The sequence below is a fragment of the Sphaeramia orbicularis genome, chromosome 15, assembly GCF_902148855.1.
Source record: "Sphaeramia orbicularis chromosome 15, fSphaOr1.1, whole genome shotgun sequence".
In the NCBI taxonomy this organism is placed as follows: domain Eukaryota; kingdom Metazoa; phylum Chordata; class Actinopteri; order Kurtiformes; family Apogonidae; genus Sphaeramia; species Sphaeramia orbicularis.
In genome coordinates, this window is record NC_043971.1 from 9,748,515 (window position 1) to 9,767,483 (window position 18,969).

General features: G+C 35.4%; 1 protein-coding gene across 2 annotated transcripts in view; it reads right to left on the reverse strand.

The window, feature by feature from the left end:
- adgra1b (adhesion G protein-coupled receptor A1b) overlaps nt 1-18,969 on the reverse strand; it is a 667,465-nt gene that overhangs the window by 419,551 nt on the left and 228,945 nt on the right. The window contains exons 9-12 of one of the 2 annotated variants that reach the window (XM_030155759.1): nt 15,682-15,817; nt 11,859-12,008; nt 3,869-4,030; nt 147-383 (exon numbers count right to left, since the gene is read on the reverse strand). In XM_030155759.1, the coding sequence (XP_030011619.1) occupies nt 147-383; nt 3,869-4,030; nt 11,859-12,008; nt 15,682-15,817 (685 nt within the window). Of the gene's footprint in view, nt 1-146; nt 384-3,868; nt 4,031-11,858; nt 12,009-15,681; nt 15,902-18,969 lie in introns of both variants that reach the window. The other variant, XM_030155758.1, reaches the window with a different exon arrangement.

Consider the following 18,969-nt stretch of genomic DNA (forward strand, 5'->3'; position numbering starts at 1 on the left):
GAGAAGCATTCAAAGACGGTTGTTTCCTGACCTTAGGCTGGATTTGGTGGATTATGCCAAGAGACCCAAGCAAAAAAAAAAAAAAAAAAAAAAATGGGTCGCATATTTTAAAAAGTTACACACAACTTAATAAACGCCATGCTTACCTTGCTGAGCTGACTTGCCGGTGAGCCGCTGCTGTTGACAGTGTGGCATTTAAGGTTGAGCAATGATTCCCCCACGGCATCACGCTTTCTGCTCGTGTCCTTGTCAAAGTGGGAGGGGCTGTCGGGGAGGGGCGAGGTGGCAGACGACGACGACGGCCTCTGATGTGCCGTGCAGGACAAGCCGAGGAAGTTGGACGGTTGGATCAGGAAGGCCTTCAGAGCTATGTTAGCAGATACCTGAGGACGGGACGGGAGGAAGTAAGAAAGATTTAGAGCAGGGCTTTCAAACTCATTTTGGTTCAGGGCAAGGTTATTATCGAAAACTAACGAAACGACGAAAACTAGAATTGAAAAAACATTTTTATTAACTGAAATAAATAAAAACTATGATTAAAAGAAAAAACAACAACTAACTGAAACTGTATTGTGTGCTTACAAAACTAATTAAAACGTATAAAAATTATGGATAAAATTTCCTTCGTTTTCGTCTTTGTCAATGTCGGATTGATACGAAATTGATTTATTTTTGCTCTAGCAATTTTAGCTGGCGGAACCATACGACGCTTCACAGTCCGTCACTTCTCGTCACTTGTGGTTTACAGTCAGCTTCTCGTCCCCACTCTACCTGGAAACATGGAGACTGAGAAAGCAGAGTCCTGTCTGGGATTTATGTGAATACGACGGCGAAGAAGAGAAAAGATACGACAAAACTAAAATTAATACTAAAACTAAACTAAAACTAAGCATTTACCAAAAAATGAAAACTAATAAAAACTAGCAAACCTGCTCTAAAAACAAATTAAAACTGAATTAGGGAAAAAAAAAAGTCAAAATTAAATAAAACTAAACTATAATGAAAAATCAAAAACTATTATAACCTTGGTTCAGGAGCCATATTTAGTCCAATTTGATCTGAAGCGGGCCAAACCAGTAAAAATAATGACTAAAGAACCTATAAATAATGACAAATCCAAGTTTTTCTTTTTGTTTTAGTACAAAAAAAAACCAAACAATTAAATTATGAAAATATTTACATTTTACAAAAAAGATGTGAAGAACCTGAAAAAACAGAAATTTCATTTGAAAAATTAGTGCAATTTTAACAATATTACTTATTATGTATACATGTACATTACCCACAATGTTACATAAACATTTGGTAACAGGTAGAATATTGTTAAAATTTTGGATTTTGGAACTAAAATTTGAACAATTTCTACAACAGGGGTGTCAAACTCATTTTCGTTCAGGGGCCATATTCAGCTAAATTTGACCTCAAGCGGGCCAGACCAGTAAAATAATGACTTAATAACCTAGAAATAATGACAAATCCAAGTTTTTCTTTTTGTTTTAGTACAAAAAAAACCCCAATTAAATTATGAAAATATTTACATTTTACAAAAAAGATGTGAAGAACCTGAAAAAAGAGAAATTTCGTTTGAAAAATTAGAGCAATTTTAACAATATTACTTATTATTTATACATGTACATTTTACACACAATGTTACGTAAACATTTGGTAACAGGCAGAATATTGTTAAAATTTTGGATTTTGGAACTAAAATTTGAACAACTTCTACAATATTACATCTCTTATTATTAACAACTACAGATCACAGTGGATCCATAAATGCACAAAACATTTAGTAACAGGCAGAATATTGTTAAAATTGCACATTTCAGGTTGTTCATCTTTGTTTTTATTTATGTATTTATTTGCATTTTATTGTGAAAGAATAGTTTTGTAAATGTAAATACTTTCACAGTGTAATGTTATTTTTTTTCACTCAAATTTTTTCCACATAATTTTTCACAAAGAAAATGTCTCGTCATTATTTATGGGTTATTGTGTTGTTATTTTTACTGTAGATCACATTGGTCTGTATGTGGAACCTGAACCAAAAGGATTTGGACAACCTGGACTGTTCAGGTTAATTTTTGGCACTTTCATCCTGCAGGGCCGGAATGGAACCTTTGGTGGGCCAGATTTGGCCCCCAGGCCGCATGTTTGACACCTGTGTTGTAGAGCAAAATAAATTAATTTACATTATGAACAGGTTTACATCTACAAACTATCCTTTCAAAAGATGTGAATAACATGAACAAAGTGAAAAAATAAGTGTAATTTCAACAATATTCTGCCTCAGTTTATCATTTACTCATGTACATTATAATTTACAGATCACAGTGGATTTACAAACACAAAAATCATTGAATAACAGGCAGAAAATTGTTAAAATTGTACTTACTACTCTTAAGACATGTCAGGTTATTCACATTTTTTGTAAAATTATACTTTGTTTTAGTGTAAATACATGAAAATATTTACATTTACAAAGAGAAAAATTTGGAGTTGTTAATATTTATATGTTATTATGATTGTATTTTACCGATTTGACCCACTTGAGATCGAATTGGTCTGAATGTGGAACCTGAACTAAAAGGATTGTTAATATCTTAGTGCTGGAGTGTCAAACTCATTTTAGTTCAGTTCCACATTCACCCCAATTTGATCTCCAGTGGGCCGGACCAGTAAAATAATAACAGTGAAAAAAGTAAAATTATAATATGATCAGGTTTATATCTACAAAGTTTCCTTAAAAATTTCAATAACATGAACAACTTGAATTGTCTTAAGAAAAACAAGTGAAATTTTAACAATATTCTGCCTCGGTTTATCAGTTTATCGTTTACACACGTGCATTACGATCACACAAAACATTTAGTAACAGGCAGAATATTGGTAAAATTGCATTTACTTTTCTTAAGACATTTCCGTTTGTTCATATTTGTTCAGGTTATTTACATTTTTTGTAAAAGTATAGTTTGGTAATGTAAACATTTTCATGTAATTTTACTTTTTTACACCAAAAAACACAAAGAGAGAATTTGGGGTTGTCATTATTTATAGGTTATTATGATAATATTTTACTAGTCTGACCCCTTTGAAATCTAACTGGACTGTATGTGCCTGTACGTGAAACCTGAATTAAAATGATTTTGGCACACTTCAGTGTAATTTTTGCATTTCACAAATTCAAATTTATTTTAAGTTTATACTTCTTCTACGTAAGTTTATACTTCTTCCTACTAAGTTCATACTTCTTCCTACTAAGTTTATACTTCTTCCTACTCCTTTTCAACCATGCAAAATTCAGACTTGTATGTGCTGAAGATAGATTCTGTCCATTTAAATGTTATTTTGTTTATGTCTTAATTTGCTTTGTTTAGTTTTATTTTTCTTTGCATGTTCGAAATAAAATAAAAAAAATTAAATGGAAAAAAATTAAATCCCAAGGGCCGGACTGGACCCTTTGGCGAGCCGGATTTGGTCCCCGGACCACATGTTTAACACCTGTGATTTAGAGGTTGAGGAGAGACGAGGCAGAGGAGGTCGGAGCTGGGGAGGGGAGGGGGGGGTTGAGGTTTTTATATTAGTCATTTAGCAGATTCTTTTATCCCAAGTGACAGCAGAGAGGGGGAAAAAATAGACGGAAGCAAGAAGAAACAATGAAAGGAAGTAATTTATCTTTCTCTTGCCTTATTCTAGCTATCTGCTGGAGCCAAATTAACTTCTCATTATTCTCAGCCTTGACAAAAAAGGTAAAGCGTTTGGACATTTAGTCAGATAATCAACCTTTGGCCTGACTGAGGGAGGGAAGAGGGAGGGAAGGGGGAGGGGCTACAAATGGGTGTTTCTGCATTTCATACTCTCACCATACCTTCGAAATGACCTGATTGTCTCCAGACAGCGCCAAGTCAGCGATACGCTCCACGCACTGGACGATACGAGTGCAGGCTCTGGCTTCATTTTGGGCCATCCACAAAATATGTTCCTCCACAAGCATCATGTTACTGGCTATGTCTGATATATAGTCCCCCAGCTGTGGAAACACAAGCAGATATTTATTGGCTAAAATTTACTTAGAGGGTCAAATGAGTGGCCATTTTTGTCAAAAAAAAAAAAAAAAAAAGTTGTAAGAAATGCACACAACTGTGTAGAAATAATGCTAATCCATTTGTGCACAGACTACTGATGTTATTTGACAGTGGAAGCTCTATTTTCAGAAATATTGGATTTTGAATAGCACGTGTATGTGAAAAGTTTTGCTGGTGGACGGACGTGACATTACCCATGATGATCTAATTCAGATGTGTGTAAACAGTTAGCTTAATTCTTATCTAAGTATGTTCTGGTGTATGACTTTTACCTGCTGGTCAGAGTTCAGAATATTATTACACAAAACCCTTTAAAAGTACAGTTTTGTAATATTTTTAGTGTTTTGTTTTTTGTTTTTTACTTTTTATTTATTAGTTTTCAAAAGAACAAACGATGAACATGAGATCATCATGGGTGTTACAATTAAACTTAAAATATTCTTTTACATCATGCACACATACATCATTGTACAATTACGGTTGTATTAATCAAGGTGCGTACACAATCCATTTTTCCCAGCGTTCAGTACATTTCTCCAACTCAAGTCTTACAGCAAAAGTAAGTCTCTCCATACAGTAAATTTCTTTAATAATCCCACGCCAGAGGTCCAAAGTTGGAGGGTCGGGTTGCAACCATTTTCAGGTTATAGCTTTCCTACTACTTGCCAAAAGTATCTTCAATAAGTATTTATCCTTCTGAAGGACTGTTTCCGGTATTTTACCAAGATATATGTAATATTTTTAGTTTTAAGCTTCCACAAATTAAATACATTTTTCATTCCATTGTCTGAAGAAAAGCATTGAAACATTGAAAAAAAGTCAACTGCACTGTGTTGTAGAAGTAACTGAGTGATCCATAACCTTCAGCCACAATTCAATATAAAAGTAGCACAACTGACAATGACTTTAAAGTAATTTTCAACTTACAGTCTGTTAAAATGTAGCCTCACTATGTCGATTTCTGGAGTTAATTTGTGTTTTAATCGTACAAATTATACCACCAAATAGAGCATACTGGCTAAAATTTCCTTAGGGGGTCAAATGAGTGGCCATTTTTGTCAAAAAAAAAAGTTGTAAGAAATGCACCGAACTGTGTTGAAATAATGCTAATCCATTTGTGCACAGACCACTGATGTTATTTGACAGTAGAAGCTCTATTTTCAGAAATATTGGATTTTGAATAGCACGTGTATGTGAAAACTTTTGCTGGTGGACGGACGTGACATTACCCATGATGCTCTGGTCAGTACCAGTACTTTATTAGTAATAAACTTATAGACTTACAATTGCTAATTCTCCTCTTAATTCATAAATGTTAGTATTGTGGATCTAAAACAATAACAGCTGACACAAAAACACAAAATGTGGCAGTGGACAGATGTGACATGGTTGTTACAGATCCCATCATACTGATGCTCGGCAGCCATGTCACCGTTTACACAAATGATCCCTGTGCAAAAACTAGGATCAGAATTATTTATTGTATAGTTTATCATCATACTAAAGAGGAAATAATATAGAATTGTTATTTCTTTATAAAAATGCTTATAATTAGAAAACTGTTGATTTAAAAAGTGACGTGTGACATTCTTAATGTATGTATTGGTGTAACATAAGCAGGATGGATCAGCACCATACTCCATACTGAACCTGTAAAAATAAAACATGTGATATGTAGGATAGAATCTTGTAAGAAAAAATGGGGAATCTAAAAGAATAGAATATTCGTTTTTCAGGTAAATTCAGTTCAAATATAACTTGGCCATTTGTGACTTATTTATGAAAATATAGCATTAATTGTGATGAAATTGGACATTTTTGAGCTGAAAACATAGTTCATATGACCATCAACATGTTGAACAGAACTGAAATCCTGTAAATTTGCAGAACTTGCATTTACCAACACAAAGTTCCTTTGGGGATTGTTGAGCCACATTTTTATTTAAAAAAAATACAAATAACATGGTTTATTATGTTATATATATATATATATATATATATATATATATATATATATATATATATAATATAATTTCAGATCAATTTACAAGAAATTAGTCACAGGAACTACAGGTAATGTAATCAGAACTTTAACTACACAGTTTAAAGATTAATGTAGCACATTACATTTTCCTGAAAATAAAAATGTGTCAAGTGCATTTTGTAATATTTCTCAAATTGTAATAACTTACTACATAATGCGAAAAAATTTACTACATAATGCATTGAGGTAGTTTATTACAAAATGCGTCAGTTTATTACATAATGCGGTTTTATGACAAGATGACGTGACATTCTTATTACATTTTGAACTTTTATTACACAATGGGAATTTATTACATAATGCGGCTCGACAGGGATTCATTATATTGATTTCTTATGCACAAAGACATAAATAAGACCTCTGAGCAAATTTTAGCTGTTATGCAAATGTATGCATAAGCACAAATTTGACAACTACATGTAAAAAAAAAAAAAAAAAACAGGGAAAGAGGCAGACTCATCACACGCATCAATCATCGCGGAAACAACAGACACACTTGTAATCTCCAGTGAAGACTGTGACGGAGGCGATGGTGACTTCATTCATTATGGGGAGATTTAATTTAGATTAGGAGCTCCAATGGGGTATAATCACTTTCTTGGGATGGCAGTTCGCTATTTACTTACTGTACTTTTCATTGTTGCTTGATTTGACTAGTCTCAGTTGGATTAATGAGGGTGGGCTCATCAACATTGTTTTAGGAATGATAAAACTTTACAAATCTCCTAATAATATCATCCCTCCCCCCCGTGACCTATGATGAGTAATTGGCCAAGTGAGAGCTGATAGATTCTTTTTCACTGACTAAGCTCGATACCCTTCCCCTTGTACAATCTGACCTTCAGCGTGACGTAAAGCCCTCCGGCCAGAGACAGAAGAGGGGTTCACTTAAGGCAAAAAACACGGCGTGCCAAAAAAAGGGATGCATCTTCATCACCATAATTGTAATGCAGGTCCATTGCCACCGTGGGCAAGAGGAAAGCATACGAGGTGAAAAGTTAAGCTGTCTGGAATCGATTGAAGGATTGAAGCTGGAACGACGGGCTGCTGTGGCTTTTTAAGAAGGCTATGCCGTCTCTCGTGGTGGTTCGCTGAAGTGTTGTTTTTATTTTATTTGTTTTTTTCCTATTTGCTCAATTAACCCTCCGGTATCCGGGTGCGCTTTTTAGGCACACTTTGCACTTTGTGTTAAAAAACTTAATATTATTTTTCATAATTTAAATAGGGTTAGAATTCAAAAGTTGTTCATTTGTGCATGATCTTTAAAATTCTGGCCACCAACTAAAATTTGCACATTGTAAACAAAAGAAAATTACAAGACTAGCATCTGTCTCCCAAGTGTGCCTAAAACGCACCATTTCTTCCATTATAACCACTGTTTTTGATCCGAAAGCCATAAAGGCATAAATCATACTTTTACTGATATCTGGGCTTCATTTGATAGGTGAGGGTCTAAATTAATTTATTAACGTTGTTAATGTTGCTGTTAATCATTGCCATATGCCAGGCTGCAAAAATCAAATAATACATAATCCAATTTTTATGTAGTATTTTGAAAAAAATAAAATAAAATCATATTTTGTGTTTTTTGCATCAAAAAATGTAGTGACATCATGATCAAAAGAGATTGTTTAAAGGGTTAAAAAAATCTAAAATGAATGATTATTTGATATGTATGATTAGGACTGACCTTGATTTACAAAAATAAAATCAAATTAGAGCAGAAAAATAAATCAATATATAATATTTAATAGTTTGATTTATAGGTGTGCCTTTTTGGCACACTTGGTGACAGATGCAAGTAATTTTGAACATTTGACCTAGCGCCAAAAATAATAATGCAAATTAACCGATGTTGGAGTTAATCATTGACATATGCCAGGCTGCAAAAATCTAATAATATGTGATCCACTTTTTATGTAGTATATTGAAAAAAAATACTTTTTTGTGTCCAAAAAAATGGTTTGTTTACATTACAAACACGGCATTTAGAGGGTTAAAAAACGTTACAGTTATTGAGTATTTGGTATTTTTATTTACGGCTCAAGTTGATGAAATAGAAAAAAGTGTAAAAGAATTAAAAACAAACTGTATGAAAAATTCTTTTGACATTATTCCACAAGTGTGCCAAAAAGGCACACTTGGTGCTTAGTAAGGGCCTTGCTGGACGGGATACCAGAGGGTTAAACCTGTCAAGGACCTGCTGTTACCTTTGAATGAGCAAGTCAACGCTTAATCTTGGTGTCAAAGGGTTGGACAATCACCAAAGGAAGGCAATATTCTAAAATGTTTCTTTAAAGGGAACACATCTGTCGTAGCTATATGTAGGATTTACACTGTCAAATATGAAAAATTAATGTAAGCGTATTATTAGAGTGTTGAAACTACGCCAAAGACGCCAATGTATTGGAGTGTAGAGATATGAACTGAATTTATTTCCGCCGATAGGCAGAGGGATTTATGTGACCACTAGAGGGAGTAGTGAGTCACTGCTAGTCTTCCATGGTGAGGAAAACTAACACCACAAGGCCTCTGACCAAGATAGGATGAGAACCCTTAAGAAACAACTTTTAGAGTCAAAGTGATACACTGATATATAAAAAAAGGTAGAATCCCTGTCGTTTTCACTACTTAAATGAAAAGAATGTAGTTTGATGCTGAAATGTCAGCGTTTCTTCTATACAGGTGACTTTGATTCTGAGGCTTATGAAGGTAAAAAGTTATTATGGGATGTTATTATCTTTGCCAGGTTGCTGTTTGTTGAGCTACAGTTCAGACTAAACTATAACAGCTCTGACCTTGTTTGTTGGATTCAAACAGATCTTTAGTTCAGCTTCTGACAACACAAACCGTACAGAAAACAGGTGATTTGTGGTTTTACTGTGGCTGTTTTCAGTCTAAAAACAGAGCTAAGCTAACAGAGCTATAATGTAAACTATCAGCTGATGGAGCATGTAAAGATTATAAGACTGTTATTTTGAGTGACTGTCAAAATAAGCGTCTATGAGTTTTAGATTGAAGAGGAAAAGTTGATGATACCCAGTGACGTGCAGTCAGAGGAGTCAATCTTGAAAAGAAAAAAAAACTTGACTATAAAATATAATAAATGTTGATAGTTGTCAGCTGGTATGTCCTATAAACTCATTTTCCGTTCGAATCCAATATTGTTATTATTATTATTATTATTTTTTTGTCAATTAGAATAGCAGAATTTCCACATGCTCCGTTCAAATACAGGGAGGAGATGCGTTGTGAGGCAGCGCTGTGCTGTGCCTCCAGGAGAACTGTCTCCTCCCCTCATGAACTCTGCTGGTACCTGATGAAAATATTGTGTCGCTGTCCCTCTGTATATCGCAGTTAAAATGCTTTCAAACACTGATTATATGCTCTATCCTTCCATAATCTGCATAACGTATGGAATGTATTTCCGTAATGTGTTTAGGCTCGCAGATTAATCATAAAACCGCAGTGGAAAAGTCACTAGGGGAGGCAAACAGTACCCCTGCCTCATGATAGATGGCGCCTGTGAGTCCACAGATTCATGCGCTTATAATCTTCTTCGTTCTTTTGTATACACTTTAATTCACCAGGATCGGCGCATGGATTTCATGTACAAATAAAGGTAAGACCATAAACTTTTTTTTATTTTTAGTTTGAAATGGCTCTTTTTGAAGGTTTCCTGTTGAGTTCCTGCCAGTCTACCTATGCTGACCTGATGCAGAGCCCATATACCCAGGCCATTCCTTTTGCTCACTCTCTCTATTCCAGTTTCTCAGGCCACCATATATTTGTAGATCTGGCTCTGAAAGAGTCAGTGCCTCCCCGGCCATGAACCCCACTGCACGTCACTGATGATACCATAATACAGATGTGTGTAAAAAAAAAAAAAAATAGCTTAATTCTTATCTAAGTATGTTCTGGTGTATGACTTTTACCTGCTGGTCAGAGTTCAAAATATTATTACATATAACCCTTTAAAGGTACACTTTTGTAATATTTTTAGTTTTTTTTTTTTCTTTTTTTTCTTCTTTTTTTCGCTTTTTTTTTTTCTTTTCTCCTTTTCTTTCTTCTTCTGTCTTTTTTTTCTTCTATATTTTTAGTTTTAAGCTTCCACAAATTAAATACATTTTTCATTCCATTGTCTGAAGAAAAGCATTGAAACATTGAAAACTAGAAGCACTCAGAGAGCGCAGACCTCCGCCAAGGCTGATCAGTGCCCCCCCCCCCGTGGGCCCCCCCACCCCCAATCACCACCAAAATTTAATCATTTCTTCCTTATCCCATTTCCAACAAACCCTGAAAATTTCATCCAAATCTGTCCATAACTTTTTGAGTCATGTTGCACACTAACGGACAGACAAACAAACAAACAAACAAACAAACAAACAAACAAACAAACAAACCCTGGCAAAAACATAACCTCCTTGGCGGAGGTAACAAAGTCATCTGTACTGTGTTGTAGAAGTAACTGGGTAATCCATAACCTTCAGTCACAATTCAGGATAAAAGTAGCACAAATGACAATGACTTTCAAGTAATTTTCAACTTACACTCTGTTAAAATGCAGCCTCACGATGTTGATTTCTGGAGTTCATTTTGGTTTTAATCGTACAAACTATACCACCAAACAGAGCAGGGGTGTCAACCTCATTTTAGGTCCCGGGCCAGATTCGGCTAAATTTGATCTGCAGTGGGCCGAACCTGTAAAATATTAACATAATAATATATAAATAATATCAACTCCAAACGTTTCTCCATGTTTAAGAGTGGAAAAAAGTCAATTTACATTATGAAAAGGTTTACATCTACAAACTAGAAGCACTCGGAGAGCGCAGACCTCCGCCAAGGCTGATCAGTGGCCCCCCCCGTGGGCCCTCCCACGCCAAGGAGGTTATGTTTTTGCCAGGGTTTGTTTGTCTGTCTGTCTGTTTGTCTGTCCGTTCGTGTGCAACATAAGTCAAAAAGTTATGGACAGATTTTGCTGAAATTTTCTGGTCTGCACCCCCCCCCGGGCCCCCCCACCCCCGATCACCACCAAAATTTAATCATTTCTTCCTTATCCCATTTCCAACAAACCCTGAAAATTTCATCAAAATCTGTCCATAACTTTTTGAGTTATGTTGCACACTAACGGACAGACAAACAAACAGACAAACAAACAAACCCTGGCAAAAACATAACCTCCTTGGCGGAGGTAACTATCCTTTTAAAAGATGTGAATAACATGAACAAACTGAAAAAATAAGTGTAATTTTAACAATACTCTGCTTCAGTTTATCGTTTACACATGTACATTATCACTTACAGATCACAGTGGATCTACAAACACACAAAACATTTAGTCAAAGGCAGAATATTGTTTAAATTGAACTGACTTCTCTTAAGACATTTCAGGTTAATCGTAATTTTTGCAAAATTATACTTTCTTTGAGTGTAAATACATGAAAATATTAACATTTACAAAGAGAAACATTTGGAGTTGCCCTTATTTCTATGTTATTATGATAGTATTTTACTGGTCTGACCCACTTGAGATTGAATTGGTCTGAATGTGGAACCTGAACTAAAAGGATTGTTAATATTTTAGTGTAATTTTTTTATTTCACAAATTCATCCCAAGGGCCGGACTGGACCCTTTGGCGGGCTGGATTTGGCCCCCGGGCCGCATGTTTGATGCTGTGAAATAGAGCATAAGCAGTGGGTGTTTTGAACCGGTTGTTTAATCTTACGTCTCTCCGCTGTTCCACCAGTCGGGTCAGCCTCTCCACCAGGTGTGTGACAAAGATGACATCCATGACGTCAGTGAAATGCGCCGCCCTGCTGGTGAACGTCACTAACTGCTGGCCCAGAGGTTGAGCGTTGGACGTATTAACAGGTATCTGAAACAACCCAAAAAAAAAAAAAAAAAAAAAAGAAGAGAGAATGATCACACAAAGTCCCGTCACAACTGAACTGAAAAAAAAAAAAAAAAAAATCAGATGAATCAGCCTCGACAAGATGGAATAAATGAAATCTCTGTCATGTCATGTCTTATGGGATTACTTTAATGTTGTTCAGTAATCCCATGAGTGGTGTAGAATAAAGCTCGTACTCAGCCTGTGTTATTTATATAAAAGCATACATGTGCACATCTGCAGGTCTTTGATTACTATAGTTAGCAAATATGCATAAATTATAAAGTAACTGTTCTCTGATGCTGTGACTCAGGACTGCACGACCCACTTCACTTAAAAGACTTAACATTAAAGTCATTATTGTACGTTCTGCATGTCTGACAGTTCGTTTGTGTGTCTGTCATTTTCTACAACAGATACGTAAAAAAATGGTTTTTACAGCTGTTTTTTTTTTTTTTTTTTACACTTTCATTGTCGTTTTTACTTTGTTTTATAGTTATATTTTATTCTTCAATGCTTAATTGATGTGTGTATGTTATTTGAGCACCTAACAGAATGTAAAACCAAATTCCAATGCACTGTACAAAGGTATTTTAGTTAGTTTAGTTTTATTTCGAGCGCATAAAATCGATAAACAACAATCCAACACAGGCAAACAAACTAAATTTTCAGTGCTCAAAAGGGAGTAGGAAGAAGTACAAGTAGTAGTATTTTGCACTGACAATAAAGCCTATTCTATTCTATTCTATTCTATTCTATTCTAATGATAACTCCAAATCTTCTGTGTTTTAATGTAAAAAAAGTTAAATTACATGAAAATGTTTACATTTACAAATTATCTTTTCACAAAAATATGAATAACCTGAAATTATATGAACAACCTGAAATATCTTGAGAGAATTAAGGGCAATTTAAAGAATATTCCACCTGTTACTAAAGGTTTTGTGTATTTGTAGATCCACTGTGATCTATAAGTTATAAAGCACATGTGTAAACAATAAATTGAGGCATAATATTGTTAAAATTGCCTTTATTTTCCTTAAGAAATTTCATATTGTTCATATTATTAAAACTTTTGTACATTTTCATAATGTAATTTTAGTTTCTTCACTTTAATACATAGCGAAAGGTTTGGAGTTGTCCCTATTAATAATGTCAGCTCCTGTCCTATGGACCTAGTTTTTGTGTCCTGAATGAATGAATGAATTTTGGTTTTACATCAGTCATTGTACTTAGTTCATTAATCGTAATAAACATAAAAACCAAAAAAGGAATAGGCTAGAAGCAAAAGCTTATTTTTTTGCCTATCCTTTTCACTTAATACACTGCTTACATCACAGGTGTAAAACATGTGGCCCGGGGGCCAAATCTGGCCCGCCAAAGGGTCCAGTCCGGCCCTTGGGATGAATTTGTGAAATGCAAAAATTACACTAAGATATTAACAATCCTTTTAGTTCAGGTTCCACATTCAGACCAATTCAATCTCAAGTGGGTCAGACCAGTCAAATACTATCATAATAACATAGAAATAATGACAACTCCAAATTTCTCTCTTTGTAAATGTAAATATTTTCATGAATTTACACTAAAACAAAGTATAATTTCACGAAAAATGTGAATAACCTGAACAAATATGAACAACCTGAAATGTCTTAGGAGAAGAAAGTACAATTTTAACAATATTCTGCCTGATTTTAAATGTTTTTCTGTATTTGTATACCCGCTGTGATCTGTAAGTTATAATGTACATGTGGAAATGATAAACTGAGGCAGAATATTGTGAAAATTACACATTTTTTTTTCAATTTGTTCATGTTATTCACATTGTTTGAAAGGATAGTTTGTAGATGTAAACATTTTCATTGTTTAATTTCACTTTTTTCACTATAAAACATAGAGAAAATTTTGGAGTTGACATTATTTATATATTATTATGTTATTATTTTACTGGTGTGGCCCATTTCAGATCAAATTTAGCTGAATGTAGCCCCTGAATTAACCCTTTCATGCACGAATTATGAGAACCTTAATCAAATTTTTTTTCCTGAGTGTTTTTATTCCTCTTTAGGCATGAAAAAAACAATGCGATTGAAAATTTTCCTCTGAAAAATAAATTAAAAAATAAAATAAATAAAATAAAAATAACTAAAAAAAAAAAAAAAAACTTAAAAAAATAATAATGAAAAAAAATTCTTATGAGTGTATTTTTCATGAAGTTGCAAAAATGTCCACCACACGTTTAATTTTTGACACACAAACATGTATTTACTGTGTGAAAACTATGGGGAGGGCTTGTGATTCTGGGGGTTTATGCTCAGGAGAGATCTACATAATGTTACCAATTCATGCCAGAAAAGATATGTAGTGTCTTAAAACTTTAATAAAGATATGTGTAAAAAAAAAAAAAAAAAAAAGAACAACAAAATCCATGAATGTACAAGAGAACAGCTGTAGAATAGCTGTCCACTTGAGTGACCACTATGCATGAAAGGGTTAAAATGAGTTTGACACCCCTGGCTTACATCAACTTAAATGTGTACAGCATCGAGCATTCACACCATAATGAAAAAAATAAAAATAAAAATCAACAATAAAATATATCTACCATCTCAATTCAATATTTCTAAATAATTTTAAACTTAAGGCACTTTTTTTTTTTAAACTTCTATGAATTAATCTATAAGTTATGATATTATTTTCCTGGTCTGGCCCAGTCATATTGGGTTGTATGTGACCCCTGTATTAACCCTGCTCTATACAATGACAATCACAATGTAATGTATATGTGGCGGCCATATTGGATAATTTCTGTTTTAGCTGATGTTCATCATGTTCAGATGTATTATTGACAAAGCTTTTCTTCTCCATACAGACCATTCTGAAGTATTACAGAGTGCCTCCTCCTGCCTGTATTCTATTCTATCAACATCTTTAAAGGTGTCAAACTCTTTAGTTCGGGGGCCACATTCAGCCTGATTTGATCTCAAGTGGGCCGGACCAGTAAAATAATAACAGTAAAAAAAGTAAAATTCTATTATGATCATGTTTACGCCTAGAAAGTTTCCTTAAAAATCTGAATAACATGAACAACTTGAATTGTCTTAAGAAAAACAAGTACAATTTTAACAATATTACACCTCTGTTTATCAGTTTATCATTTGCACATGTGCATTACAATCGCACAAAACATTTAGTAACAGGCAAAATATTGGTAGAATTGCAATTACTTTTCTTAAGACATTTCCATTTGTTCATATTTGTTCAGGTTATTCACATGTTTTGTAAATGTATAGTTTGGTAACGTTAACATTTTCATGTAGTTTTACTTTTTTTACACCGAAAAACAAAGAGAAAATTTGGGGTTGTCATTATTTATAGGTTATTATGATAATATTTTACTGGTCTGACCCACTTGAAATCTAATTGGACTGTATGTGTCTGTATGTGGAACTTGAATTAAAATTATTTTGACACCATTGATTGTTAATATCTTCAGTGTAATTTTTGCAATTTTTCACAAATTCATCTCGCGGGCCGGATTGGACCCTTTGGCGGTTCAGATTTGGCCCCCGGGCCACATGTTTGACACCTGTGACTTATAGCATTAGCGTAATCTCCCAAAAGCTTTTCGCTGCTTTCCGCTGTTTTTCACCGATACCTGGGTGAGCTCGTGCAGGACTCGGGTCAGTTCGCTGGCGTAGGGGCATTGTGTGTAATCGTCCTCAGCCCACCGTCCTGTCAGGTCACAGCGACGCCACGCCTTCTTCTCCCTCTGGTTGGACGGCTGAGGAGCGCTGCCAGAGGGGTGGGGGGCGGAGCCAAAGGTGGCGGGAGCACAGGGCAGGAAAGCCAGGAAACCAGCTAAGATCTTTGGCCACCTGCCACAAAATACCTCCAAATCATCAGATTAGGCGAATAGGCTCCATGTGCCAGATGGTAATTTCATACTCTCTGTACTTAGGAAATTATTCATTTGCATATTTGATTTACAACTACTTCTAATTAATTAGCAAAAGGCTGCCAGATTCTGATACTTAATTGTTTTAACAATCTGTTGAATCATTGATGACTTCTGATTTACTTTAACTTTATCAATCAACTTTATTTGTCTTTCCGCTTTGTGCACAATTAAAGTAAACATGTTTTCTTTAATGGGATTTATGCACAACACAAATGAGGACTGTTTCTGTCCCTTGAGGGAAAACTCAGCTTAAAAGAGTAATTACAAGTGTTGTTCACATCACCATGCAAAGTTCAGCGAGGTCTCTTCTGAAGCAAGAAATAAGGCTCTCTCAATAATGTCATCAACAGCCAAAGCTTTGAGCTGCTCTACTGACCAACCTCAGATAGGGTCTGGGTGATTCTACAGGCAAACAGAACGGTTCCATTTTCTAGCCAATGCCTGTTTGTGTTTCACTAAAATAAAGCTCATTAGAGTGTGAAAAGGCAGCCAGATATCCAAAGTCCAGTCCAACAGCCTCCATTTACAATTTTCTTGCACAACTGGTGTAATGACAATGTTGTTTAATGTAATGGTTAATGTTATGGTTATGTTATGGTTATGTTATGTTATGTTGTTATTGTTTGGTAATGGTATTGGGTATTGTATGGGTATCGGTCAATCAATCAATCAATCAATCAATCAATCAATCTTGATTTGTATAGCACTTTTCTTTTCTTATGGTTAAGAGTAGGTTAAAAATGTTTCTTTTTGATGAATCTTATAGTTAGGGCAGCTCAGGCTGCTCTTAGTTCTGCTGCTATCGGCTTAGACTGCTGGGAGACTCATCTGGATACACTGAGCTCTGCTCTGCTCCTCCTCCTCCTCTATGACCTCCTCTCTGCTCCTCTTTCTCCCTGACCTTTTCTCTCCTAATTTTCTCTTCTATTTACACCCCAGTGAATACATGTTACTGACTTTACTTCTTCCCTGGAGTCTCTGTGCTTTATCGCCTCACAGGTTTTCCCTGGATCATCAAAGGTTTTCCCTGGATCATCACAGGTTTTCTCTGAATCATCTCTGGACCTGCTGCTGTGGTCCTGCCTCTCTCCTCCTTCATAGTCATCACTCACTTATCCATATAGTTATGATAGTGTTTATTATACAGTTCCATAGATGTTCCAGCTCAGTTATCTGTGCATCAACTGCAACCATGTCTCTCCCCCTACCTCCCCCCTTCTCCCCCTCTCCCCCAGTTACCTTCTATCTCTATCGCTCTCTCTTTTCTCCTCCTTTACTCTCTCTCTTTAACCCCAACTGGTCAAGGCAGACGGCAATCCTCCAGGAGTCTGGGTCTGCTCGAGGTTTCTGCTGTTAAAGGGAAGTTTTCCTCCCCACTGGCACCAGTCACAAGTGTTTGCTCCTGGAGGATTCTGTTGGTTTCTGTAAATTAGCTTAGAGTCTGGTTTTGACCAACTCTATCTGTAAAGTGTCATGAAATAACTGCTGTTATGATTTGGCGCTATATAAATAAAATTTGATTGATTGATTGATTTTCATACATTGTACATGTAGCACAAAGTGCTTCACATCAAACCCCCCACTGTCCCACAGTTGCAACTAAAAATAAAAGAAACAAAGTGAAGCAATGTTTACAGTAAGTGTTTAATTAAGAGCTAAACTAAAATTATAAGTTTTGAGTTTACTTTTAAAAATATGAACACTCGCAGCAGACCTCAGGTCCTCAGGTAGACTGTATTGGTACTGGTATGGTAATGGTATGGGTATTGTTTGGTATTGTTTGGCAATGGAACTGGTTTTGTATGGTATGGTATTGTTTGGTAATGGTATTAGTATTGGTATGGTATGGTATGGTATGGTATGGGCACTGGTATTGTTTGGCAATGGTATTGGTTATGTATGGTATGGTAATGGTATGATTATTGGTATTGGTATTCTATTCTATTCTATTCTATTCTATTCTATTCTATTCTATTCTATTCTATTGTCAATAAAAGTTGACCAGGTTCAGATTGTTGGTGTTGCTGTACGTTACAGGCTGCATTTCAGAACCAGTGGAAGGAGTTCAATCAAACCTGTGCTGTTGAATGTGTCTACAATCAGACAGAATCATGTCTGGTGTATTGAATGTCATCTGTCTTTATCCCTCAGTCAGAATAATAATGAAAGAGGCTTGATGAAGTGGAGTGTGATCATCAGAGTTGTTGTTTTCACTGTCACTGCTGATGACAATCTGACATGAATCGATAAAAGCAGGTAGTGAAATTAACAGAAGAAAACGAAGAAGATGAAGAAGAAGAAGACATTAGATTTATATAGTGCTTTCCTATGAACGCATATTCAAAGCACGTACAGTGGATCCATCATTCATTCACTTACACATAATAATAATAATAAAACAGGTGTCTGGATCAGCACTTATGTTGGTCTGATGTTCTAAAAGTAATGTTCTGATGCTCAAAAATACAAATTCCTTTCAACTTACATGTGTTTTTCTTGTATTTTTACCTCCATCAAGGAGGTTATGTTTTTGTCGGCATTGGTTTGTTTGTCTGTTTGTGTGCAAGATAACTCAAAAAGTTATGGACGGATTTGGATGAAAATTTCAGGAAATGTTGACACTGGTCCAAGGAACAAATGTTGAAATTTTGGTGGTGATCGGGGTGGGGGTGGGGTGGGGGCACTGATCTGCCTTGGCGGAGGTCTGCGCTCTCTGAGTGCTTTTCTAGAAAAGACAGCGCAGACCTCCGCCAAGGCAGATCAGTGCCCCCCCCCCGATCACCACCAAAATACAATCATTTGTTCCTTGGGCCAGTATCAACATTTCCTGAAATTTTCATCCAAATTCGGGGCACTGATCTGCCCTGGTGGAGGCCTGCACTCTCCGACTGCTTCTAGTTTATATTGTTTTTTTGTTGTTTTATTTTTATTTTTTTTTTTGGGGGTGGGGCACTTACAGGTATGGAACCAAATACAGGGTGGGGA